Raw genomic sequence first — 27,544 nt, 5'->3', positions numbered from 1 at the left:
TCGTTACCCTTCTGGCCTGCGCTTTCTACCGTTCATGTGCCTGCCAGACACCTTTCTCCTTAAATTCCTTCCATAGTTGTTTCTTTTTTTGCAGCTCAAGCTTAATGGTGTTATTGATCCATTTAACCCCAACTTGATTTATCATTCGGGCTCTAAGTATATAGTTAGCCATTACCTACTGCAAACTCTTCTTAACCGCCTACCATGCACTGACAACATCCAGCCCTTGCAGTTTTACATGCCATGGCACTGAACCAATCAAACTCCTAAGCCTGTCATACCTACCAGCCTGGTAATTCCACATGTACCCTGTCTTAATTGTAAATTACCACACCTTTAGCCACCTCCTAAGTCAAGACCCTATGATCACGCTCACCAATTGGTGGCAACGTGGTCATATTTGTTACAGCCAAATTCTCAGATGTAATTACTAAGTCAAGCACTCTCTGACTCCTAGTATTTTCCATTACATGCTGTCGCAGATAGTTATCCCTTAATAACCGCATAAAATCCAATTCCTTCCTCCCATGTGTCCTCTCCTCCTCCTTCCAATCAATGTTACCATAGTTGAAATCTCCCATAATAATTACTCTACTTCCGCTCATTTCTTCTATTTGCTTGTGCATACTATCTCCACCATCTATTCCATCACTGGTGCATAGCAGCACCCGACTGCATATTTTGTTCTGCTAGTTTCAATCTCACACCAAATAGCCTCAAATGTTCTCTTTTCTCTATCCTGCAGTTCCACTTCTATTCTCCTTGGCTGTAGCTCATCAGCTATCATCAATAACACTCCTCTCCCCATTTTATTCTCCCTGTCACTCCTGAACACACCATACCCCCTTACATTCAATCCCACTAGCTATATCATCTTCTGTCAGCCATGTTTCACTAATGCCAATAACCTGTGGCCTGGAAGTGCCAACCAAGGCCAAAAATTCTTCCTTCTTGTTCCTAATACTTCTGGCATTAGTATACATGAATTGCAGAAGCCCATTTGTCCCATCCCTATTTTGATGCTTTATACTAATCATCCCATTCTGATTTGTTGTCTTTCATACTCGCTCGGGCATATTACACACATTCATACACTCAACTGTCTTCCTAAAGTCTGCGTATCTGTGGTGATATATTATCATGTCCCACATCCTTATTAACATCTAGTTTACTCAACTCCCATACACCTCTTGCTCACTTACAGTCGGTCTCTCTCCTCATCATCTACTGCTCTCAATCTCTCCATGAAGTCACATTCACAAGATTGAAAGACCTTTATGAATTGCTCATTAAGTATCTCCACCACACATTCTGCAACAGCTGTCTTTATACCATTTCCTCCAATCAATGTCATCCTTCCATAATCATTCTTTCTTTTGCTGGCTGCATATCGAAAGAATTCCTTAGGATTCTCTTTTGGCTTCATTAGCTAAATGCTGTTCATACCTCTCTTTAGCTACCCTCACCAACCAAGTCACCCTCGTTGCCTGGTCTTTGTAGACCTCATGGGATTGGTTATTTCCACTTCTCTTATGCTGCCTCCACAATGCTCTCTCTTTCTCTGTATCACATGCTTAATCTCTTTATTCATCCCTCTCACACCTACCTTATTTAACCTTCTTACCCTTGGAATACACTTAGACATTGTATCTACTAGATAGTCTTTGAAAATCCCCCAAGCTGCATTGATCTCTTTTCCAGCTTACTCCTCATTTCATGCTACACCTGCAAGTTGTCTCCTGAGTTCTTCATAATCACCCCCCCCCCTTGTAGTTCCACATATACCCTTTTCTCACATAGGTCCTCACAATGCTGGCAACCACCCAGGTAATCACCTCATAGTCACTCTCACCAATTGGTGGATGATTTGACACCTCATTTATAATTACATCCTCTGATGAGATGACCAAATTCCAGACTCTCAATCCTTGCGTGCCCTCTGTTATATAGTGTCTGAGGTAGTTATCCCTCAAAAACTCAAGAAGCTAATTTTCTTTACTTCCAGTTGCTACTCATCATTCCAGTCTATATTGCCATAATTAAAATCGCCCATAATGATCACCCTTTTCTTATTTGCTTGACTAATTTGATTATACATTTCATTTAAATTGTACATGTTTTGGTCATAAAGTATTACAAAATAAAGATTTATTGTTACATAGACCATATATTTACAACGTACTTAAGCTCTTACAAATTGCCTACTGGTTTCGCTAGTAACTGACCAGCTTTCTCAAGGCTTGCATAGCACAAAAAAGAGGTAAATGCAAAAAAGGTTTCAAAATACAAAGAACCGTTAGTACCTGTTAGGTAGCTAGGGTGACCCGTTCGTGTGACATAACTACTCAGCATCATGAACACACGTTACATGCAAACGCGTAATATGATTATTTGCGTACTGTAGCTCTGTTGAACTGAGGGAGTTAATTAGATTTTTCCAGGTATCGTTCAGAATGGCCCCTTGATTTCTGTTTAGGTTACTTCCCGTACAACTGCCACTTCTTTAAATACTCGATGCCTGTAATCCTCGTCTACGTAGGGCATGGAGCTGTTATTCCAGTCTATAGCGTGGTTCAAAGTTGAAAAGTGATGTGCCAATCCTGTGGTGATCGTTATGTTGTGATTAACATCGCCTATATGTTCTTTCTATCTTATTTCCAGGCTTCTCGAAGTCTGTCCTATGTAGGAAAGACTGCACGTGCATGGAATATTATACACACCTGGATATTTATAAAATGGCACACTGTCTTTAGGAGATCTTAGGACCTGTCTTATGCTATTTGTTGGTTTAAATACAGCCCTGATGTTATGTGTCTTTAACAATCTTGCAATTTTTGTTGAAGTTGAACCTATAAAGGGGATGACTGCTGTTGAGATATGCTGGTTGACTGTTCTTTCTTGTTATCTTTGTATAGAAATTTGTTGATGATGTGTCTAGGATAACCATTTTGTGATAGAGTTGTAGCTATTTGAGACAGTTCTGTTTGAACTTCTTCGTCGTCAGAGATAAATTTTCTAGCTCGATTTCTTAGCATGTGGATGATGCTGTGTTTCTGTGACCTATGATGGTTAGAAGAGTAATGTAGTTATCTTCCAGTGTCCGTTGGTTTTTTGTAAATCGACAGTTTGATACTGTTTCCTTGTCTTTTTTACTAGTAAGTCCAAGAAGTGTAGCTGTTCGTTATTTTCTACTTCTAGAGTAAATTTTATTTTATTGTGGAGTGCATTGATTCTGTTAACAAACAGATGTAGGCTTTCTAAGTTGTCTTTCCATATTATGAAGATGTCATCCACATATCTCCACCATATAGAAGGTTTAGGAGTAATGCTGGTGAATATTTCATCTTCAAATTGCTCCATGAAAAGGTCTGCACATGGTGGTGACAGAGGGCTGCCCATGGCTAGGCCTTCTAATTGTTTGTATATCTTGTTGTTAACTTTGAAAAAATTTGATTGTAGGCAATGCTCGAACATCTTTGTGATATCTGCAGGAAAGATATCTTTGATAATGTTCATTACTTCTTCTACTGGTACATTCGTGAACAAGGACACTACATCTAGGCTGGCCATTATGTCTGTTTGTGTAATTTTTATGTTTTTTAGTTTGTCCACAAAGCATTGAGAAGTTTTTAAGTAGGACTCTGTCTAATTTTTCCTTTAAGTAAATTCGCTAGGTGCTTAGCCAATAGGTACTTTGGGGATGACCTGCCATCCACAATCGAACGAAGTGGCACTTCTTCTTTATGCACTTTAGGCGCCCCATACAGTCTAGGAGTGATGGGATGTGAGGATTTAAGTTTTCGTTTTAATTCTTCAGGCCAAGTATTCATGTTATGGATCAGGAAGTTTGTCTCATTGTGGTTCTTCATTGTGGGATCTCTGGTGAGGATTTTGTACGTGGAACTGTCAGATAGTAAGTCGTTTAACTTCTTCATGTAGTCTTTTGAGTTAAGGATAACTGTGGCATTCCCCTTGTCTGCTTTCATAATTATTATTTCTTTGTTCTTCCTTAAGTCCCCAATAGCTTTCCTATCATATGGAGCGGTATTCAGTTGTGTTTGTTTAGCTGTTGCTAGGATGATAGTGCTTTTGAATCTAATGTCGTTGGCTACACCTTGTGGTAGTGGGTAGAGACTTTTTTCAATTCCACACATAAAGTCCATTTTTGGGATGTAATTAGGAGTGATAGAAAAGTTAAAACCTTTTTTTAGAATCTCCGATAGACTGGAATAACAGCTCCATGCCCTACGTAGACGAGGATTACAGGCATCGAGTATTTAAAGAAGCGGCAGTTGTACTACATACGGGAAGTAACCTAAACAGAAATCAAGGGACCATTCTGAACGATACCTGGAAAAATCTAATTAATTCCCTCAGTTCAACAGAGCTACAGTACGCAAATAATCACATTACGCGTTTGCATGTAACGCGTGTTCATGATGCTGAGTAGTTATGTCACGCGAACGGGTCACCCTAGCTACCTAACAGGTACTAACGGTTCTTTGTATTTTGAAACCTTTTTTGCATTTACCTCTTTTTTGTACTATGCAAGCCTTGAGAAAGCTGGTCAGTTACTAGCGAAACCGGTAGGCAATTTGTAAGAGCTTAAGTACGTTGTAAATATATGGTCTATGTAACAATAAATCTTTATTTTGTTATACATTTCATTATCGCCACCATCCACATTACCTGGTCTATAACAACATCCAACCAAGTATTTGATTTCATTCATCTCTATCTCACACCATACTGCCTCAGAACCACTGGCACTATTTCCCTCTTGCATCTCTACTTTGTATGGACGCAATTCTTTCTCTATCATCAATAGCACTCTCCCTCCCTTTTTACCCCTTCTATCCTCACAAAACACATCATGCTCTTCAATCTCTGTTCCTGTCAGGATGTCGTCTTCTTCCAACCATTTCTCACTTATTCCGACAATCTTTGAGCGAACAGATGCAATTAATGCAACCATTTCATCAGCCTTGTTTCTTATACTTCTAGCATTTGTATACAAACATAATAGCCAATTTCTGGATCTACAGCTAGTTCCACTGATACTTAATACATGATTTCAATTAGTCTTAAAAAATCGACATGACAATGCTATGTTGATTTTGAAATTGATCTAGCCAACCTATGTTACATACAAAATCTTTGTGCCCAAATTGTTTAGCAAATTTTTTGCTTGAGCCTTCAAGATTGGACCGTGTTGAGAATCCAGCACTTCTTTATGTAGTGAACCATTGAAGCATTGCTTTGACATTTTTAAGTTTGCACTTTCTAAATTTTTTTTGTTTCAGTTATGTTGTTTTCCAGTGTTGATACTGTTGAAGATAACTATGAAAACATTTTGCACACTTCAGCATTTTTTTCACGAAGTTCTAACTCACGAATAATTTAGACTTTTTCGCAAACCTACAGACACTTTCTTTTAGTAGACATGTTTCCAACAGAAGAGTTCTTTTTAAACTGATTGTATATAGTTGTGACAAGGTTTGGGTAAAATGAGGGAGGAATGTCAGAGACTAGATACAGGAGAGGTAGGTGGAGAGAGGATTGACCCGAAGGACAAGGTTATAAGGGTATAAACTGGTGTATGATCCGATACAGGTGGTCATTAAAGTTAAATCATGCCTTTCATTTTGTTTATTCCAAGAATTGTGCATTTTAAGAACTACCTGAGAATTAAGAATGTTTGCATAGTTACCAAAATTTCTGTGATATATCATTACAGTATACTGTTATAAAACTCATTATAAACTGTTGTAAACTTGTTATAAAAGTTTGGGAATATTCCTTTGTGTTTGTGATTTACTTACTTTAGGAGTACCATCAGATATTGGGGGGGGGGGGAGACATCAGTTTATTACCTGAAGATTCTGAGTAGTCTAGAGTCCTGGAAGCAAATACATGCTTGGTCTAGTAATTGTAGTTGGATTATATTTTCCTTTTTAAGAATGTTTGGAAAAAAATAGTTATGAAGGGAAGAATGCTCTCTGCTATGCTCTGTGATCTGGAATATAAAACATAATATGCCAAAGCAAAGTGAATTGTATATCTGGATATTAGATGATACTATTTAACTATACTTATTCTTTTTCACTTGATACTTATGTTTCTTTCAGTGTTGTATCCAGATTGATAATAAAATGCTATCACTTTTGAATCATTACTCTCATTTTAATTCCTTGTCAGTATTCAAGTTACATCCATATGGGTGATTCTTTAAGGAAATGAATAGATAAAACTCACTTATTTGTAAAAGATTAAAGACAGAAACATATATGAAATTAATTTAATTTTAAATTTGTTAAATTTTCATCTAAGTATTATAGGCATCCATCTTCAGTACAATAACAACAATGGAATATATGAGTACAATAAAAGAATCAGTTTTAATCAGATCTGTTTAAGTTTGGTCAGCATAGAAAGGCCTCACAATTCTCCTTGTAATACCACTATAAGGAATCTACTTTTATGTAAACATTTAGTTGAGATGGCATGTTCTTCTAGGTCAGACTGTTTGGGTTCACGATACTGGTTATATGATTATATGTTCCTCATGTCGGCCGCAAATTCTCCAGACTGTCCAAAGACAAACCACAGGAGCAAGGGATTACTGTTGTTATTACGTGACACCTCCAGGGAGTCCAAGAACTCATCATGGGAAGGCACTCTACCCTGCCAAATACATCTCACCCTCTCCACCACAACCTAACTCTCCCATCACGACATCAACACCATCCACCACCCATCATCACCAACAACAGCACTTTTTGTCTATAAGTTTCTGGGAGAAAAAAGCCCTGTTCCCTGTATATGAGATTGGTTAACTCACCTTCAACTGAAAAAGACCATATAAGGATTCCCCTTGTCACACCAAGAATTGAACCCAGCTTTTTTCTATTCAAAGGGTGCAGTGTTCTGCTGTTCTTCCAATTGTGCTATGGAGGCTGCAAATCTGGTAGATACCTGGAAGGCTGAATGGAGAAAACTCATCTTTAGGTGAGGAAAGGAAGGCAGAAATCTTCCTGATGGCATGAAAGGATACTGCAATATTAAGAGGTCTTAGAAACTTTATCAACACGTTCAGAAATTCCTTTCATTTCAAGTTGGAATCAAAGTGATATCTCCAAGGTAAAGCTGTTAAAGACATCCTTGACGAAGCACTCATTCAAGCTGTTTTTCTTTATCACATCCAGGACTTTATGAAATGCCATGTTCTTGACAACACAAGGAACATAAAAAATACATTTGGCACTATTATGGCAAAGTAGGGTCTAACAGACTACCTTGGCATACCTCTTCACACAGGATCAAATGGAAGAAAACAAAAGTGCTACACAGAAGTCATTATAAGTCATAGATTGTTTTTAGAATCAAGAGCAGCTTTAAAACGTACTTTAAACCTCAGCACATATAGCTGTATAAATTTACCAAAAATCTGGAAGACAGTCATTTTACTTACTTACTGTCCTCTTCCGTTAATGACGGGTTGAGTCTTCTGTGTTTCCACAGCAGCCTCTAGGATTTCAGTTTCTTGTGTGGCTGTGAGCTGTCTATATATTTGTTATCTGAAGTTGATCTTTACTGATGTTATTCATTTAGTTCTTGGTCTTCCTTTTTTTTTTTTTTCTTCTTTTAATATTGCATACAGAGCAAGGGTTGGTGGCCATTTTGAATGCATTCTAGTCATTTAAGGTCATTTTAAGATCTAATTAATACTTGTTTTCTCTCTCTTTCCAACATAAATGGTGCCAAATGAGACTTTAGTTCCTTGTGTTGTCCATTACAATTTTGTTAAACTAATCCCATTGTTATACCAAACTGTTGTTGTTTCATGTACTGTACATATAATACCAGCAAAACATCAGCTAATAAGTTAATAAGTATTAATTATTTTCTTATCATTCTGCATCGTAATCAATACTGTGAAAATAAACTAATGTACTTCCAACACATAAGCGTTTCCATGCGTTTTTCATGAAGGCAGATTTGATATAATTCAGAACTTGCCATTAGGTCTTCAGTGAAACATATAAGCATGATGTAATAAAGTCTTATTGGTTTCAACTTTTTGACTGGGATGAAAATGAGAAATAGCATGGAAGTAACGATCAGTATGTGTTTGTTTTCTAGACTGAAAATTGTGAACTAAAAATTTTAAAAAATTTGGTGGATGAAGAATTAACATATTTAAAAAGGCTAGTTGTTTGTTTTCTCCTCTTCTAAGGTAAATTCTCAGGTGAAGCATATTTATTTTTGAAACAAATAATTCAAATCTGATGGTGAACCATTCCATATTGCAAAAATATCCACATATTTTTATCACGCTGTAGGTTTAGAAGAAATATCTTTAAAGAGAAGATTTTCGAAGTGCTCCATATATGGGTAATTTTCTCTCTCCTAGTCTTGACAATTATTATATATGTTGAAGATCACCTCTTTAAAGACATTTCTCCTAAACCAGTGACATAGTATAGATATATGTGGATGATATTTTTGCAGTATGAATGGTTCATTATCGTCATCCCAGACAAAAAGTTGGGGAACCATTAACCTCCCTACTGGCCGAGGTGTGGATGAAATAGTGAGACCAAATTGCACTTCTTATCCATGTTATTCAACGGATGTTACAGAATCATATCTGTAGATTTAGTTGGATGTCTATAGATGAATCCAAGTGATATCCCCTGAAGATATCATTTGGATTTCACTTTCATATATCAAAGGAATTTCTGAATGTGCTGCTAAAGGTCTAAGACTTCTTAATGTTGCAGTATCCTTTTGTCCTGTCAGGAAGATACCCACTTTTCTTCTACCTTCCTTTCTTCACCTAAAGACAAGTTTTCTCTACTTAGCCTTCCAGGTGTTTATTTTGGACAGACTATTCAATGTAAACACCTGGAAGGCTAAGTGGAGAAAACTTGTCTTTATGTGAGGAAAGAAAGGTATCTTCCTGACAGGACAAAAGGACACTGCAACATTAAGTAGTCTTAGACCTTTAGACCAAATCTGCAGCTATCCTGTGTGAAACAAAAATCAAATATCCAGTATCTTGAACCTGAACAGTTGGGCCTAGCAGAACATGCCATCCCGACTAAACATAGTTCTGTGGAAGAAATATAAACTTTTATATAAAACAGATTCCTTATAGAGCAGTTCTACAATATATAACTACACCAGCCAAACTTAAATAGATCTGATGGCCTTCGCTTATCTCCTTTATGAGAAATATTATTTCAATCTTATGTAAATTCCCAATTATTATCCTATTACACGCATGCATACACACACACACATACATACATATAGTTAGGAATTTACTAACCATCTATAGGCCATATATATATATATAAAAACATATAGGCCAGGAAGTTCCACAGATGATCTTGAAAACATGCATTGCCAATTTAGCATAGTGAGTACAGGTTGAGTGATTATTATGGAGGAATTCAACTATGGAGATATAGACTGGAAGGAAGAAAGATCACAAGGGTGGCAGAAAGTCAATAGAATTTATACACCTGCTGAGGGATAATTACTTAAAGCAGCACGTGCTGGAGGGGACTAGGGGTGGGAGGCTATTGAATCTGGTCATAGGGTCACAAGAGCTATCCATAACCAAGGTGACAACATTGCCTCCAATTGGTGAAAGTGACCATGTGGTCTTGACTTGGGAGATTGTAAAACATGAGGAACATTCTATCAAGAAGGGGTATTTGTGGAACTACAAGGCAGGTGATTATGACATGCTTAGGAAAAAGCTTAAATCTGTATAATGGCATAAAACACTGTGGGGTGTGGATGTTAGTAGTGCATGGGATATAGTTAAGAGTCTTCTAGAGGAAGCAGTATTAAATTGTGAATCTAGGGTACACAGTTTAATCGAGTAGAAGTTAGATGGATGAGTAATATCATTAAGCATGAGCTGCAGAAGAAGAAAATGCTGTAGAGGGTATATAAAGAGAAAGGTGACCAGCAAACTCATGAACAGTACAAGGCTCAGGCAAGAATGGTGGCCAGCATGGCAAGGAAGGCAAAATCAGATTATGAGAAGAATTTAGCCAAGCAGACCAAAGGAAACCCCAAAGAGTTCTTTCATTTATGTGGCAAGTAAGAGGAAGAATAATATGGAAGATTAATCTTAATGAGTGATGATGGTCACAAGGAGACAGAAGCAGATAAAATAGTTGAGTTACTTGCCCACTTTGCAAGGATATATCATCCTGGTGAGGTTACTGCTTTTACGCATGTGACGGACACTGGGAATAAAGATGGGTAAGTCCAATCTTTAAAAGTACCTGTGGCATAACTATAAATAATAAATTACACCATGACAACAGTAATTAACTTAGCCTTCACCCACACATTCAGTTCAGCATAGAAAAAGAAAAGGCTTGTAGTTTACCATTCTTCGACATCCTTCTTACATGCACAGCCTCTGGTAATTTATCAACCAGTTCTTATCGAAAAACCTACCTTTACTGGCAGATAAATTCATCAAAAGTCTGCTCCTCTCCCTCAAGCTTATAACAAGAACTTTTCACTATCAAAATGTTAATGGAATTTAATGGTTACAACCCTGATCAAATCCAGCAGATAATTGACTCCTATGTTCGCATAAAGCAATGAGCTGACATTAACATCTCAAATTTTAATATCAGGTTTAATACCACTTTCCTTCATAACGCGATCCATACAGATAATGAATAACAGAGGGGATAAGCTCAGCTAATCTGAGCAGTCTCTTAGGCAGTCTGATGTCTGATGTCTGCCAGCCAAGATTTTCTTCATCTTCCTTGTCCTCTTCTTCCATTTATCTTCCCTTTTATAATCAGTTGAAGTATCTTATATTTTTCATTATGAAGTAGGTGACCAAGATATGCAATTTTCCTTCTTTTTATGGTATTTAAAAGTTCATGTGATTTCCCCATTTGTTCCAGTACTTCCTGATTGGACGTTTTTGGTGTCCATGATTGTCTTTCTCTTCCAAAAGTTTGGGAGATTCTTCAAAGAAATCAAAGAATTATTTAATAATATTTTATTAATATTAATTTCTAGCTTGCGGCAACAGTTTTTAATTGATAATCCACCGACTGTTATGTACTTTGTATTCCATTCCTTTGAATTGCTTGTTGTCTACACTGATGATGTACTGTTAATTTCAGTACTAAATATTTGTACCTTTATTTCATTAAAGTTAATTACTGTGGTTATCGTGTAATTTATTATTTATAGAGATGAGTAAATTGGAGGTTCTTGGGATATTGCAGAATCCAATGTAAATCCAGCTGTGGGATTAGAAGGGATATCAGCTAGGGTTTTACGAGAATGTGCAAGGGAACTGGCAGTATCTTTGACTATTCTGTTAAGTCTCAGCTCTGGTAGTGTTCCAAGGGAGTTTAAAGAGGGCAAAATTATTCCTTTGCATAAGGGAGGTTTTCAGACTACAGTAGCAAATTATAGACCAATCAGTATCTCAGGTGTGGTGATAAAAGTACTAGAAAAATTGATAAAAAAGAGAATTCAAGAATGGGTAGATAAAAATATGATACTATATGAGGGTCAACACGGCTTTGTGAAGGGTCAGCCATGCCTTAGTAATTTACTAACTGTTTATAACAGTAACAGCTAAGTTGGATAAAGGAAATGGCTATACGATTTTACTGGATTTTGCAAAGGCATTTGATAGAATACCACGTGGAACACTGTTACACAAATTAGAACAACTGAGGATGGATATGACACTGGTTAAGTGGATAAGAGGGTGGCTGCTAGACAGATATCAAAAAGTGGTATATGGAGGAGCAGAATTGAGGCCAAAACAGGCAACAAGTGGTGCTACAAGATTTAGTGCTGGGACTATTGCTGTTTAATTTTACATAAATTATATAGGAAATGTTCAGTTGTTTGCTGATGTTGCAAAATTAGGTAGAGTAATAGTTAAGGCGATGTGGTGAGCTTGCAGGAAGATTTAAATAGGTTATCTGTATGGACAAAAGTTAATGGGTGTCAGTTTAGTGTCGAGAAATGTAAAGTTATGCATTTTGGGATAAATAGATTACAAGCTGTGTAGCACATTAATGGCACTGTACTCCAGGAAATAGATGAGGCTAGAGATTTAGAGGTGGTGGTAAACACCACCACCTCTAAATCTCTAGCCTCAGAGGACATATTGCTAAAGTAGCCCATAAGATTACTTGGCTGTTGAAGAACACATTAACAAGTAGAGATAAGGAAGTTGTAATTCCTCTTTATAAGGCCTTGATATACCCACATCTGGATTATTGTACTCAAGTTTGGTCAACTGGGTTTCTTGGGAATGAGGAAGCAGTGGAGAGGATTCAGAGGCGAGTGGCCTGCGGAATGTTACCTATGAGGATAGATTGAAGGTGTGTGGATTGCAGAAGTTGGTTGATAGGAGAAAAAGAGGGATTATGATAGAAACATTTAAATTGCTTTGAGTATTTTATAGGATAGATTCTAGGGAAATATTTCAGCATTTGGCTAGAGGGACCAGAACAAGGGGTCATCCCTGGAAGTTGAATAAAGGTGTGGTCGGTAGGGGGATGAGGATTAGATTTTTTGTCTAGAGGGTGGTGAATGAGTGGAATGGGTTGCCAGAGTCAGTTATGAGTGCTTTTTCTGTTAATGGGTTCAAGAGGTATGATAGATTGGGTCTCCCACGATGAGTCATCAGACTCCATGGAGGTGCCCGTATAATAATATTAATAATCTGTTGTCTTACTTATGTTGTAGTGATGTTTTCTAAAATTGATTCTTTTATTGTATTTTATCTTGTTTTTCATTGTTGTTATCATACTGAAGATGCCTATGATACCTAGCTGATAATTTTCCAGCTAATAAATTTCACATAAGTTTCAGTTTCTGTCTTTAATCTTTTACAAACATGGCGGCTTATGTACCTATATCGAAGCACTTGAAAATCACTTGTAGTGAAGGCCAATTGTTTGAGGAAAATAGCATCATTGTCCAAACAACATTAGAAATTAAGGTTAGTATGAAGTCTGGCATTATAGTGATTTGAGGTTACATCTTTTGATTCAATTTAGGTCTCTTTCTCTGTCTTTTTTTTACTTTTTTTTCAAAGTCTCACAGTACTAATCCTTGTTTGATAATTTCACTTGTATTTAAAAATCTTTTTAACTGATGCTTTTAGTATGTTGAAGGATTGTTGCTTGAGAGTTTTGTATCTGATTTGAAAATCATAGCCTTTTTTGGTGTGGTAGATTTGTTTCCATTTCGGTTTGGTATTTTGACTCTGGATCAAAGTGATAGAACTGAGTTTCATTCCTAATTATAATAACACATTTTTAAAATGAGGAATGTTATGAAAGTTCTTTGGCAGTCACACAGCAGTCCTGACAAATCTGTTCTAGACCCGAACTTATAAAGTATGTTCTCTTCTTTTATTATTATTATTTTCCTGATCCCTGTGGAGTCACAAGACTCATCATGGGAGGTCAACACTAGTGAACACAAGATCTGTCATGCCACTCCTTAAAATCATCCACAGTCTGCACATTCATCACCCTCTCATGCAACACATTACATGCTCCTAACACTCTCCATGCAAAAAATGTACTTCTTATCCTTTTATTCGCCACCTCCTTTTGCAACTTCCAGAGATGGCTTCTTGTCCTTGTTCCTTTTTCTCGTTCTGCCATCTGAAAAATCTCCTCATTGTTAATATAATAACCCTTCAGCAGTTTAAATGTCTCGATCATATTCCCCTTTTGCCTTCTATCCACCAAACTATGCAGTTGCCTTCAGAATGTCCTCATATTCAACATTGCACGACACTGACATCTTTTTTGTTAGCTATCTCTGCACCCTGTCCAAGGTTACGTCATCCCCAAATCCTGGTGATCAGATCTGAGCACAAAAATTCAGATGTGGTCTGATTAAAGCTTTATAACAATGGACCAGCACACTTTTATCTCTCATGGTCAATAATGTTCTCAACATTTCACAATTCTGTGAGACATCTTCACAACCTTTGAAATATGACGTTGGAACTTTAAATCTCTATCCACAATCACCCCAAGATCCTTTTCTTCCTCCACTTCTTCTAGTATAACTCTACCAAGTGAGTGAAGCATTTTGCTAAGCCATATACTGAAATTGCTGATTATCATTAATAGTTTTGCATTTATACACATTGAATAGTTTGATGAATTTTCACAAGTTTTTCTTGTAAGCTTGAATTAGGAACTCATTGCCAATTCATTTGCTGCATGTGAATGAATCCTGCAACAAAAGACAAAAATAAATAATAATAATATTTGTTTTATAGAAAAAAAGGTTTTGTAAGAAAATCGAAATATTAAGTACAATATTTTAAATAATAGAAAGTTGTAAGCATTACTTTTTAACTTATTCTTTTATATAAGTCCTTATGATGACCTTGATGTGAAGGCTGAAAGTTGAATTAAGTTATTACTCAGACATTGTAGGCACCATGAGTTTTTTCATAATATTACATAATAGACTGAGTTAATAACTGACTTTTGTAGTTAATGAAAAACTTCTCTTCACTAAACACAAATGTGTTAATTCTTTTCAGTATTATACAATGACATCTCGTCCCCGAGGACTTTGTGCTCTCATCAATAATGTTAATTTTGATGGCTGTATGGAAACACGAGAAGGATCTGATCTGGATGCTACAAGACTTGACATGGTTTTTCGAGAATTAGGATATGATGTATTTTGGAGAAATAATCTCAAAGCCGAAGTAATTTACAATGATTTTTACTGAAACATATTAATGTGCATAACAAATTTTTGTTCATTGTAGTTTTTTGATAAAAAAACAACTAATTAATCTGATTTTCCACATTTATTTCAGTAAATGACATTAGATGAAGTTTGCTGACTATACTGGATGTTAAACTTTTTTAATGGTATTAACTTGATTTCTATGTGACTGTATGATTGTTCTTTGTGAAAATAAGCATCAGTCTACTAATATCTACAGTAACCAACCATTTGGACAATGATGTTTATTTGCACATCGTATCGTAACATTTGAGAACATAAGTGTGGAGTCTTCTTTAGATGAAATGAATAATTTGGGCAGATTACTGAAAGTAAGAAATGTGTAAAAATTATACGAATAAAACTAATCTGTGTAGTTTTATTTCATTGTAGTTAGATAAAAATAGGGGAATGCAGTTTTAATTTTTTTAGAGTAATCTTTCAGTTATCTGACCAAATGAATAAATCCTAAATTAACCAACCCTTGAATAAAATTAAGGTGTTAACTGAATTTTGCTGCAGCATTATGTAATTGCAACTTCAGTTATTTGACCACCCAGTTGTTCTCTTGTTCATCATCATCATCATGCTTGTCAAGGATTTAGGCCTAGAGTGACGTGTTCCGGCCTTAGAAGTTATCGATGAATCTCTTAAGAGGACATCCTGGTTTCCTTTTTTTCCCCTAATGGTTTGTAATTTAAGGCTTGTTTTGGTAATCTTTCTGTTTTCAGCTGTTATTAATCTTTGTCTTATTGTTCAGATTTAACTTCCATACAATAGGACTGGTAGGGCTAATGTATTGTATACTTTTTGTCTGGTTTGTTTTTGTACTAGGTTACTTTTAAATATAGAGTTAAGTACAGCTGTTATTTTTAAATATTTTCCCATTTTTAGGTTTATATCTTTTTCATTTTCATATGTAATCATACATCCTAGGTAGTTAAGTGAATTCATCTGTTCTAAAATCTTGTTATCTGTTACTATTTTAGTTCTTACTGGATCTTGTCCTTTAAAGGCCATCATTTTTGATTTTTCTGTTGATATTATTATTCCATAATCTGTGGCTATCTCATTTAAATTTAAAATATCCTTCTGAAAGTTGTCTTCAGAATTTGTAATTATTATTTGGTCATCAGCAAAAAAGGAGAGTGTTTAACACGTTCGCTGCCATGCTATTTCAGCATCGTCTGTTCCCGTACGCCAAGCAATTTCACTTCTTCAAGGTCAGTATGGTAATCTCGTTGCCGGCGGTAAGCGTCATACGAGTATACTCATAGTTAGCTTGTGCAGAGCATATACTGTCTATGAGAATACACAGTTTTGATGCTAGCTCCACAAGCCAAGCATTTTCACTTCTTCAAGGTCAGTACAGTAATCTCGTTCCCAGCGGTAAGTGTCATACGAGTATACTCGTAGCTGGCTTGTGTAGCTGATTTACCAACTACGAGTATACTCGTAGTTGGCAGTGAACGTGTTAAATTCACAGTAAGAGAAAGTTTAATACATTGATTGAAATTTTTATTCCATTTTATTATTATTTCATTTAGATAAATATTAAAAAGAGTTGCTGAAAGGGGACATCCCTGTCAGACTCCTTGGTTTATCTTTCTCTTGTATATGACAGCTCATGATTTAATCTTATTTGTGTTTGATTGTTTTCATATATACTTATGATAGCTTTTAGAATATTATTTGGTATTTGTCTTTCTTTTAATATGTTAAATAAAATGCTTCTTTTAACTTTGTCAAATGCTTTTTCAAATTTAATAAATGTAATATGTGCTTCTAATTTGTATTCTCTTCTTTTTCTCTATTATTAATTTTAGGCAAAAGGTTGGGTCTATACATGATCATCCTTTTCTAAATCCATTCCGTACTTTTAAAATAAAGTTTTCAGAATATTTTATTAGTTTGTTATTTAAAATTCTGCTATACATTTTGTAACAGGAGTTTAGTGTACTTACACCTCTATAATTTTAGGGTCATCTCTACTACTGTTTTTAAAAATAGGAATCATAGTTGCTTTTTTACATTCTATTGGGGGGTTACTAGTTGAATAGATTTTATTTAAAAATAATAGGAGTCTTTCTTTGAACCTTATTCCTGCATATTTATATAATTCTGAACCTAACTTATCTTCTCCAGGTGATTTTCGATTTCCTGTTTCTTTCAGGCTGATTTCTAATTCTTTTTAGTTGTTTCCTTTTCATTTATCATTAAATGTTTGCCAGTCATCTTTTTTAAAAATTCTCTTGTTGTATTTGAATAATTGAGGAATTACTATATTTGTAATTAGACAAAGAGAAAAACAACAAAATTTATTGCTTTCTTCAGTTTATCATATAAATTTTATCATGAGTGGCAGGAAGAAGAGAAGAATACGTTTTGTATGATTAATATAAAAAAAGAAAAAAGTGTGGTTGTCAGTGGGAAGGGGAGGTCGAAATGATTTAATATTCACAATTTGATTGAATTAGGAAACATTCACAATTTAATAACTGAATGTTTCCTAATTCAACAAAGAGTGTAGTGCATTTTTCTTTTTAATTGAAGAATTTATTAAATTGCAGTGTTATGAATTATAATAAACCTGCATGGTATATAATCTAATCTGTAAACTATTAAAAAAAATACACTATTGATCATTAGCTTTATATATATGTTTAGTCATGAAGGAGACTTCATATGCTTATTATAATAATAATAATGATTATTGTTCTTATATGGATATCTCCATGAAGTCAAAAGACTCATTCTGGGAGATCCACACTATTATTTATATAATACCTATCATACCTCTCCTTAAACTTATTCCCTGTACTTTCCATTCATTCACCACTCTCCAACCAAAAAGATTTAGTCCACACACGCTTATTAACCACACTCTTGTACAATTTCAGGAACTGCTTGTTCTCTCCCTACTTGTCATGTACTGATTATTTCTTTGTGTCAATCATATAGAATTCCTTTAGTAAGTTATAAGTTTCTATCATGTCCTCTCTCTTCTGCCTGCCAATCAATTCTGCAACCCACACACATTTTCAGTCTATCCTCATAGGGAGCATTCCACAGAACTGTCACCAATTGGTCACTCACTTATCTTTGTATCCTCTCCTCCATCTCTTGATCCTCAAGAAACCCAGGTGACCAGATCTGTGCACAGGTCCAGATGTGGCTGAATCATATCCTTATAAAGAGGGATAATAACCTCCCTATCTTTATTTGTAAATGTGTTCTTCACAATCCAAGTAATACTTTCAGCTATTTTGGCAACTTTTGCACTATATCCTCTGAGCTTCAAATCTCTGTCCATCATCTCCCAAATCCTTAGTCTCAAGCTTCATATCCATTACCATTTGTTCAAAATTATGTAATAGTTTTCCATGTGGTATTCTATCAAATGCTTTTTCAAATTCCTGCAGTATCATACACAACCAATTACTTTATCCAATTCTGCTGTCACCCATTATGAAATGTAAATAAATTACTAAGCCAGGATCTACCTTTTATAAAGTCCATGCTGCCCACCACTATAGAGTATCACATTCCTGTCCAACCCTTTGAGAATTTTATCTTCAATCAACTTTTCCAATACTTTAACCATCACTCCTGAGTTAATAATTGGACTATAAGTTGCTGCTTCTGTCTTATAGCCACCTTTATGCAATGGTACTATCTTACCCTCTTTCCACTCCCTTGGAACTTTGCTAGAGCTGAGTCATAGATTAAATAACTTCAGAAGTGATATTGCCAGTTCTCTTGCACAGTCCTGTAGCATATGAGTCGATATGCTGTCCAGTTCTGTTGCTGTATTCATATTGATATTTTTCAATATGTTCTGCCCCTCCAGTTTGTCTACCTCTTTTCTAATAACAGCTTATGTCACATCAGTGACTGCTGTTTCCACCTGGGTGATTCACTCTGCAAAATGATGCTTTCCTTCCATCAGATCTGAGTATAGTTATCCTTCCATAATCAATCTTTCCCTTATTTGCTACATAGGAAAAAAAAACTCCTTTGGATTTACTTTGGCATCCTTAGCTAGTTTTCTCTCATAATCTGGTTTATGATAGCTTTCCTTACCATACGAGTTACCCTTCTTGCCTATGCTTTGTATTGCTCATGAGCATGCAATCACCTTTTTGTTTATATTCCCTCCACCATGTTTTTTGCAGTTCGTGTTTTATAATGCTAATGATCCATTTAATCCCTACTCAGTTTATCCTCCTAACCTTGGGTATGCAGTCCAATTTGCCTCTCTGAAACAATCCCTGACAGCTTCCCATCCACTACTGGCATTCTTTTCTCATAACTTCATATGCCATGCCAGTTCTCCAAGCTGGCATCTGTGGTTGTCGTAATCACTAGTTTTGTATTCATGTGTAGAGGCTTAAGTGCTGTGAGGACATCATGTTGGATGCTTAATGGATTTTTTTACAACACTCAAAAAGGATTAAAATAGAATTTAATACTTCCTATATGACACCTTATCTCACTTAGAAAGCGTTTTTCCATCTGACATCATAGATCTCTTTTCTTTGCCATTAACTCTGGATATTTTTCCTGGAAGAACAAAATCTACAAGCAGATAGAGGGAACTGCCATGGGTTCCCCCCCTTCTCACCCCCTTGCCAATTTCTATATGAAAGATTTTGAAAAATGAGCCATAGACTTAGCCCCACTCAAACCTTCTATATGGCTAAGATATATAGATGACTTGTTCTCTATTTGGCCTCATGGCCCAGACACGTTAGACTCCTTCCTCAATCATCTCAATAGCCTACAGTCAAGAATCCAGTTTACTATGGAAAAGGAAAAGAACAATTGTTTACCCTTCCTAGACACCTTAGTTACACGCCTGCCTAACGATACACTTGCCTTCACTGTATATAGAAAACCCACACACAGGCAGATACATTCACAAACTCTCCCACCACCACCCCTCTCAACAATATGGCATTATTAAAACTCTTACCAAGAGAGCCCACAATCTTTGTTCCAGTGGAACCACCCTCCCTATTGAGCTTAACCACATACACAGCACTTTCCTCTCCAATGGCTGCAGTGATCACGGTATCAAAAAATTAATCAGTTCCTCCACCATTCCCCGTCCTTCTCACCAACAAGATTTTAAAAATGCCATCGCCATACCCTACATCTGTGGCACATCCGAAAAAATAGCCAAGATTCTAAAAAAGTACAACCTACACACAGCATATAAGCCTCACTGCAAACTTGCTACCCTTATCAGTTCTAAGAAAGATCAGCTCCCTCCTCTCTCTCTCTCTGCCTGGAGTTTACAAAGTACCCTGTTCCTGTAAGCTGGCGTACTTTGGACAGACAGGCAGATCAGCATCCATCCACCTGGAGGAACACAAGTCTTACATCTGTAAACACAACTATGGTCATTCAGGCTTGGCTGACCATGTTTTGGACACCACCCACAGGGTATCATGGAAGAAAACCAACATGCTCCACCACAACAAATTCAAGAAAGAGAGACTTTCTTAGAAGCAGCAGCTCTCAGAAACCAACCAAATCTTAATAAATACGGTTCCATTAAGCGTCCAAAGATTTGAGAAACACTCATCACCAGAGGTCCCACCTCACATTCCAGGCCGCCTACAACCGCCCTTAGAGGGCGCTCCACCTAGGTAGGATTTTAGTGTAACCCACGTGGTTGGGCTTAGTATTGTATGATATTTGTGTTCATGTTACATTAGTTAGTTTTGTAATCCCTGTAGATGTCCTAGCGACTAGGATGAAATATAGGAAGTATTAAATTCTATTTTAATCCTTTTTGAGTGTTGTAAAAAAATCCATTAAGCCTCCAACATGATCACTAGCTTTGTAGTTCACATAAACCCTTTCTTGACTGAGAATTCCACATATTAAGCATCTTCCCAGGGTGCTTAAGGGTCAAAGCTGTATAACTGAGAGGAGACCTCCACATGGCCTTTAAAGGAATGAGTAGAACCGACCAGGCTTCTGACCTAATGTCCAATCCTCACCTTCTTGTGGTTCACCCTGTTAGGTATTTACCTGGATACTGAACGAACGAGGATGGGCTGGCAGTTTCGGATTTAGCCGACCAAATTGTCTTATTGACTTAAAACAAAAGATAGAAATAATGGTACAACATGATAGAATCGAATGCCTGGGGTGTCGCCTGGTTAAACAAAGCCCCCCCCCCCCCCGTTGTTTTCACCAGGGGACCAGGGCGAACAGCGAAAAGTCAGCTATTGGAACAAGTCTGAAAATACAACCTGAACTCAGCATCACCAGAGTTAAAGATCGGTACTATCAACATAAGAAGCCTGAATGGCAGAGAAATGGAGCTAGCTGAGGAATTAGATAAGTACCAGATTGAGATAATAGGGGTGACTGAAACAAAAAAGACAAAAACTAGTGAGATCTTTCTGAGCAATAAACACAAAATGTTATATTCAGCAATGACAATCAACGAAAAGAAGGAGTAGCCATAATATTCAATACTAAATACAAATCTAATCTTCTTGAATGGCAGACAGTCTCGAGAAGAGTAATGTGGGCAAATATCAGAATGGATAACTGGACAATGAGACTTATTTGTGCCTATGGGCCCACAGAAGCTTCTACTAAGGTAGAAGTGGACGAATTTTTTGATACTTTAGAAAAAGCAACTGACACAATGAAAAAGGAAAATTTGGTCCTTGTTGGGGATCTAAATAGCAGAGTAGGAAATGATTGTTAGACATACAAAAATATTTTGGGAAAATTTGGAGAAAAGAGCAAAGCTAATAATGATGGCAAATACCTGTTGGATTTCTGCTCAGGACATGAACTGGTTATTACTAGCACAATGTAATTCTAGCTCCATGTGAATTTGTGCACATAAAAATGTGCACAAATTCACATGGAGAGAAGAGGCAAGGAATAAGAAAATGCTCACTGACTATGTTATTGTCGATAGTGATGTTTTCTCCCTGGTGCAGTATACAAGAGTATACAGAGGATTTGAAATTGGAAGTGATCACTATTTAGTCTTTATCAGAATAAAATTGAATTTCATTTTGAAAAGAAAACATGTAAGAAAGTTTTAAAGTGAATAAAGTAGAGCAGCTCTCAGATATGAATTTGTTGACTAAAGTACACAAAGATTATTGAAGAAAAAAATGATAGAACAGGAACCAAACCTTGGAGATTCAGTGGCAAGCCTTGAAGAAAACACTGATTGATTCAGTAAGAGAGGCATGTGGGGAGGAAGTTGTCTGGAAGGATAGAAAAATCAGAACTCCATGGTGGACACAGGAAGTTAATGAGGCTGTGAAGGAAAAGAAGAAAGCATATCAAAAGTTCCTGGCAAATAAGTCAGCTTTTGCTCTTATAGAATACACAGACAGATATAAGAAAGCTAAACACTGTGTAAAACTAGCTAAACAAAAGTCATGGGAGGACTTTGGTAAGCACATAGAAAATAAATATAAGTAGGTGGCAAGATATTCTGGAGGTTGTTGAAGAAGCTTAAGAATGGAGAAAAGAGTGATGTAAAAGTTAGAGATGATAAAAGTGACACGAAAACTGGAGAAAAAGATATCCTTGAAGTATGGAGTAATTACTTAAAAAAATTGCTAAATGAAACATGCAGTGATAGCACGGTGGTAAAAAACACTCAGCAGGCATACAGTCAGGAATACATATCCATAGTTGAAGTAGAAAAAGCCATCAAAGGGTTGAAATGTGGAAAGGCAGCAGGAGTAGATGATATTCTACCAGAAATGCTGAAGTATGGTGGTATAAAAGTCTTGCAGTGGCTGCACTGCATAGTTCAGAAAGCCTGGACAGAGGGACGAATTCCCGATGATTGGAGTAGAGCTCTCATAGTATCCATATATAAAAAGGGAAATAAAACTGAATGTGAGAATTACAGAGGTATATCCCTATTGAGTGTTCCTGGTAAGATATATGCAGGTATACTTGAGAAACGGTTGAGAAGAATTGTGGAAAAAAAAGCTTAGTAAAAAACAAGCTGGATTCAGGCCTAATAGAGGCTGTCAGGATCAGATATTCACTTTACGACAAATGGTTGAGACATCATGGGAATATAAGAAAGATCTTTATTTAAGTTTTGTAGATCTGGAAAAGGCATATGACAAGGTGCCAAGAGAGAAGCTATTCAATATGCTACAGTTATATGGTATCAATGGGACATTATATCAAGCAATACTTACTCTTTATTTGAGTTGTAAGTCAGCAGAGTTAGAATTGGAGGAAATACAAGAAGATGGTTTAATGTTAAATCTGGTGTGAGAAAAGGATGTACATTATCACCTCTGTTATTCATTATCTATATGGATTGCGTTATGAAGGAAAGTAGTATTAAACCTGATATCAAAATTTGAGATGTTAATGCCAGCTCTTTGCTTTATGCAGACAATGTTATACTTCTAAATAAATCGGCTACTATTTTCAAGATTCCCTGACTAAATTGACTGTTGTAATAGATATGGTGTGAAGGTCAGCAATAACAAGACAAAGACAATGAAAATAGGCAGAAGCATTGAAAATGTTAACTGCATTGTGAATGGAGAACCTGTGGAACAAGTAAAGCATTTCAGCTACTTAGGTACGACTTTTAGTGAAGATGGTAAATTAAATATGGAAATAGACAACAGAATCAACAAAGCTGGTATGGTAGGATGTCAGTTGAATTAATTCATATGGAATAAGAGAGAAATTAGTTAGAACACTAAATTAGCTGTATGCAAGACAGTGTTCAAACCAGTTTTAACTTATTGATCTGAGAGCTGGGTCAGAAGTAAAACACTTGACCAAAGACTAGAGACTGCAGATATGAAAGTCCTGAGAAAGATTAGGGGCACGAACAGATTGCAATATCATATGAAAAACGTGGATATTAGGAAAGAACTTGACGTTGTCAGCATCCAGGAATGCTTTAGCAGAGCTGATCTCAGGTGGTATGGTCACTTAAACAGAATGGAGAAGAAAGATTAGTGAAACAAGTGTTCTCTGCCAGGTTGGTAGGAAAACGACCAAGATATAGGTGGATTGATATGGTAAAAAGTGTCTTAGATGATAGAAATACAAGATCTGGTAATGATGGTGACAAGTAACAGACTGATTTGGAGGAATATTTTAAATAGGAAGTTAGTAATGATGCAAATTTTTCGTGTAGTACCCTCCGACCACCACCACTAGTATTTCCAAAGACAATCATAAACATCCATGCCCACATTGGGATTCGAACCCACAGCCTTTTGGCTCTAGAGCGGATATGCTAACCACTCGGCCAACCAGGCTGGCCGAGTGGTTAGCATATTCCATAAACAAGACTGCGTGGTCACTTTACCAAATTGGAGGTACAGTTACTAATGTAGTTATGGATAGATCTTCTGATGCTGTTACCAGATCCAGCACTCTCAAACCTTTGGTCACCTTCATTTATTTATTTAGCATTTGGGTAAAAGTACAAGGAATTAATGAGCAAAACTATGTACAGATTGACAGTTCAGTTAACCAATTGATAGCAGTATCTGAGAGTAAATGCAAGTTCCTGAGACTTCCATAGAAGGAGTGTGTAGAGAAGTCATCAGTGATATGATGCATCGTCTACACAGCACCACACATGCAAAAGATTGACTGTGAAATTCCTCACAGATGTAATTAAGTGGTCATTTGCCTTGTCCAGTCCTAAATCTTTTTAGCTGGCTCTAGAGGGGTTTGAGGTATATTGAATCCATAAGTTTGGTAGTTTATCTGTAATCAGGTGCTTGTTTGTAGTTCATTCCAGAGTCTTCTCCACCAGTACTGGGAACCATCATCAGGTATTTCTATGAGCCCAATGGTAGATCTGCAGGTAAAGCATTGAGCTGGAGGTGGCCAGATGTCTTGATGTATAGGAAGGTACATGCTATTTCTGATTTTATTCATTTAGTGGGAGCTTCTCTTCTGAAGCACGAGGCGTGGTAAGGGAGAGGAGTAGATCTTCCACCTCCATGACATGCTGTTTCAATGATTATCCCTTATTAACTCTATAATTCCATTTCCATCTCTTGCCATGTGTCCTTTTCCTCCTTCATGTCTATATCCCCATAGTTGAAGTCTCCCATAGTAATTGATTGGCCTGCTAATGCATTGCATCCACATCTTCCTGTGGACCCCCCCCCTCTAGATCTGTAGCAGCAACGAACAGTATACTTTGTCCTGTTAGCCTCTATCTCACATCAGATAGTCTCAAATGAACCATCTGTCTCAGATCTAAATTCCTCAAGTTGTATATTTTTAAACTGAATTTCTTCAACTATCATTAGTAATATCATCCTCCTGTTCTATTCCCCTCTGCCTTCCTTAAAAATACAATATCTTTTACATTCTATCCCTGTAACTGTGTCATTTTCTATCAACCAAGTGTCACTGATGTCAGTAATTTTTTGCCAAATTGAGAAAACTCAATTTGGCAAAATTTCTGATACTTCTTTCATTTATGAACATGCATTTCAACATCCCTTGCATGATGATGCCATTGTGAATCCCTTCAGATTTGGAATCTGAGGAACTTCTCTCACTCTTTCATGGTAATTTCTGGATTCACACTGATTTGGGGCGGTGGCTAGACACATGCTTGATTTGCATCTTCCGTAATACTTGTAGTTTTTCTGAATTTGCTCTCTCCAAATATAAGTCCGCAACTCATAACTTCCTTTGGCAATCCATTTCTGTTTTGAAATACAAATTTTGTAGACATTAAATTTAGAGTGAATGGGAAGGATGATAAAAAGAAACAGAAGTAGTTAAATTTAGAACTACAATTTACAAACAATATTATCCAATTATATTTAGAATAAAGTAATGTTTTTATATTAAAATATTTATTCCTTTCTGTATCTTTTATTAAATGGATATAAGCAAAATCCACTCATTGCTTCTTTAAGGCCTACAAGGACAGCATTGTGTTCCACTGTGTCAAATGTTTTCTTAAAGTCTATAATCAGTATGTTGAGATATAGAATATTTTATGCATATTTCTGTTAATTGGCTGCTAGTTTAAATACAATATGTGATTGAGATCCCCTTTTAAATTTAGCTTACATTTTGTTAGTATTTTCTTAGTGCAGTGCATTTGATTAAATTATACTGTACTATGTTTAGTGTAATTCTTGGAAAGGTCTTATATAAATCTGACACTAAACAGATGGAACGATATTTAGGTTAGTGATGCATTATTTTCCTTGTTGGTTTCCATTCTATCAGTATTTGCTCTTGTTTAGGTAACCATTGAAATCTTTTTGCAAAAGCATTATTTTCCTTGTTGGTTTCCATTCTATCAGTATTTGCCCTTGTTTAGGTAACCATTGAAATCTTTTTGCAAAAGCTTTGAAGAACATATTCACTTTTTCATTTTTCTTTATTTTTACTATTGCTTAGAGCAGTTATCAGCTTGATTGCATTTTTTTTTCTCCCTGATCCACATATGAAAGGCCACAAGACCTATAGCACATTAGTGCCATGTGTGAGCAAGAGGAATAGCAGAAAGGAGGAATCTATTCACATTTTACTTGAACACCTGGGGTTTGTAATCTTTGGGGAAGGCAGAGGGGGGGGGGGCTGTTCCAAAGGATAGAAGTAGATGGAATGAAAAAGGAGATAGTAAAGTTAGTTTGGTGAATTTCAAGATGGACTGTAAAAGGGTGTGGTTAGCAGTGGCTCTTGTTTAGTGATTTTGGGAGAGAGTGGAGGATAATAGTGGCCAATTTAGCAGAGCATTATCAATGAACGTATCTCTAGAAGAGGCACAAGAAAGAAACCAACTGTCTGTGAGAGAGGGATTCAAGTGGGTATGTGAGAGGGATCATTAATTAGCCAGATTACCCTCTTCTGGATAGAATCGAGCAATCTTAGAGAGGATTTTGGTGCACCACCCCAAATCTAGGAGCAGTATTCCATGGCTGGGCAGATTTGGGATTTGTATAGAGTTAGCAGATGTGTAGGTGTGAAGTGAGTGTCTGGTGCTAAAAAGTACACCAAGTTTTTTGGTGGCTGCAGAAGCTATAGTTGAAATGTGGTTATGCCAGGAAAGATCAGAGGTACAGGTAAGTCCAAGAGGAAAAGTCTGATCGCCTTTGGATATCTCAGTATTACTGAAGATAAAGGGGATGTGAGCTCTTTGTTGCAAGAGATTCAGACAAGACTGAGTTTTGGTGGCATTGAAGTTTACAAGGTTGTTCTTGTCCCACTGGGATATAGTTAGATCTGAATTCAGGTCAGTAGTCATGGTAGAACTTGAGGATTCTAATACTTGAGCAGTAGATTAAATTTAGTTTAATCCTTTATCCAAGTGTAAGCAAACAAAGTTTGCGCCTGAAGTATCTTCAGGACTGAGGCAACTCGTGGTAAAGGTGGACCAAGCTCTCATCTCTACTTGTCTTAGTGTCTCCCATAATGCAAAGCACATCTCCTTGCAGACTTGTATAATGGAAGGGCCACTACCCAGACCGGTTTTGACCTTTATTGAGGTCTCGTCAGTGGGAGCCAGATGCAGGGGTGGTGATATTAAGGTATAAGCAATGGAGAAGTCATATTTATCTATACGAGTTGCCAAAAGGTGTCTCACCTTATTATTAAATTACTCTGGATTTAGAGAAAGATGAAAGATCGAAACTCTTATGGGTAGTGACCCTTCCCTTAATGCATAGCATTATGCATGTCTGCGAGGAGATGTGCTTGGCATTATGGGCGATGCTAAGACAAGTAGTGATGA

At 36.6% G+C, this 27,544-nt stretch overlaps 1 protein-coding gene across 1 annotated transcript in view; it reads left to right on the top strand.

The window, feature by feature from the left end:
• LOC150096463 (caspase-3-like) overlaps nt 1-27,544 on the top strand; it is a 249,302-nt gene that overhangs the window by 128,108 nt on the left and 93,650 nt on the right. The window contains exon 4 of the mRNA XM_090408616.1: nt 14,594-14,764. Coding sequence (XP_090264742.1) covers nt 14,594-14,764 — 171 coding nt within the window. The remainder of the gene's footprint in view (nt 1-14,593; nt 14,765-27,544) is intronic.

The sequence above is a fragment of the Typopeltis vanoorti genome, chromosome 18 (genome assembly GCF_054136105.1).
Source record: "Typopeltis vanoorti isolate ZY-2024b chromosome 18, IOZ_Tvanoo_1.0, whole genome shotgun sequence".
Lineage (NCBI taxonomy): Eukaryota > Metazoa > Arthropoda > Arachnida > Uropygi > Thelyphonidae > Typopeltis > Typopeltis vanoorti.
This window is presented reverse-complemented; position numbering and strand designations above follow the sequence as displayed.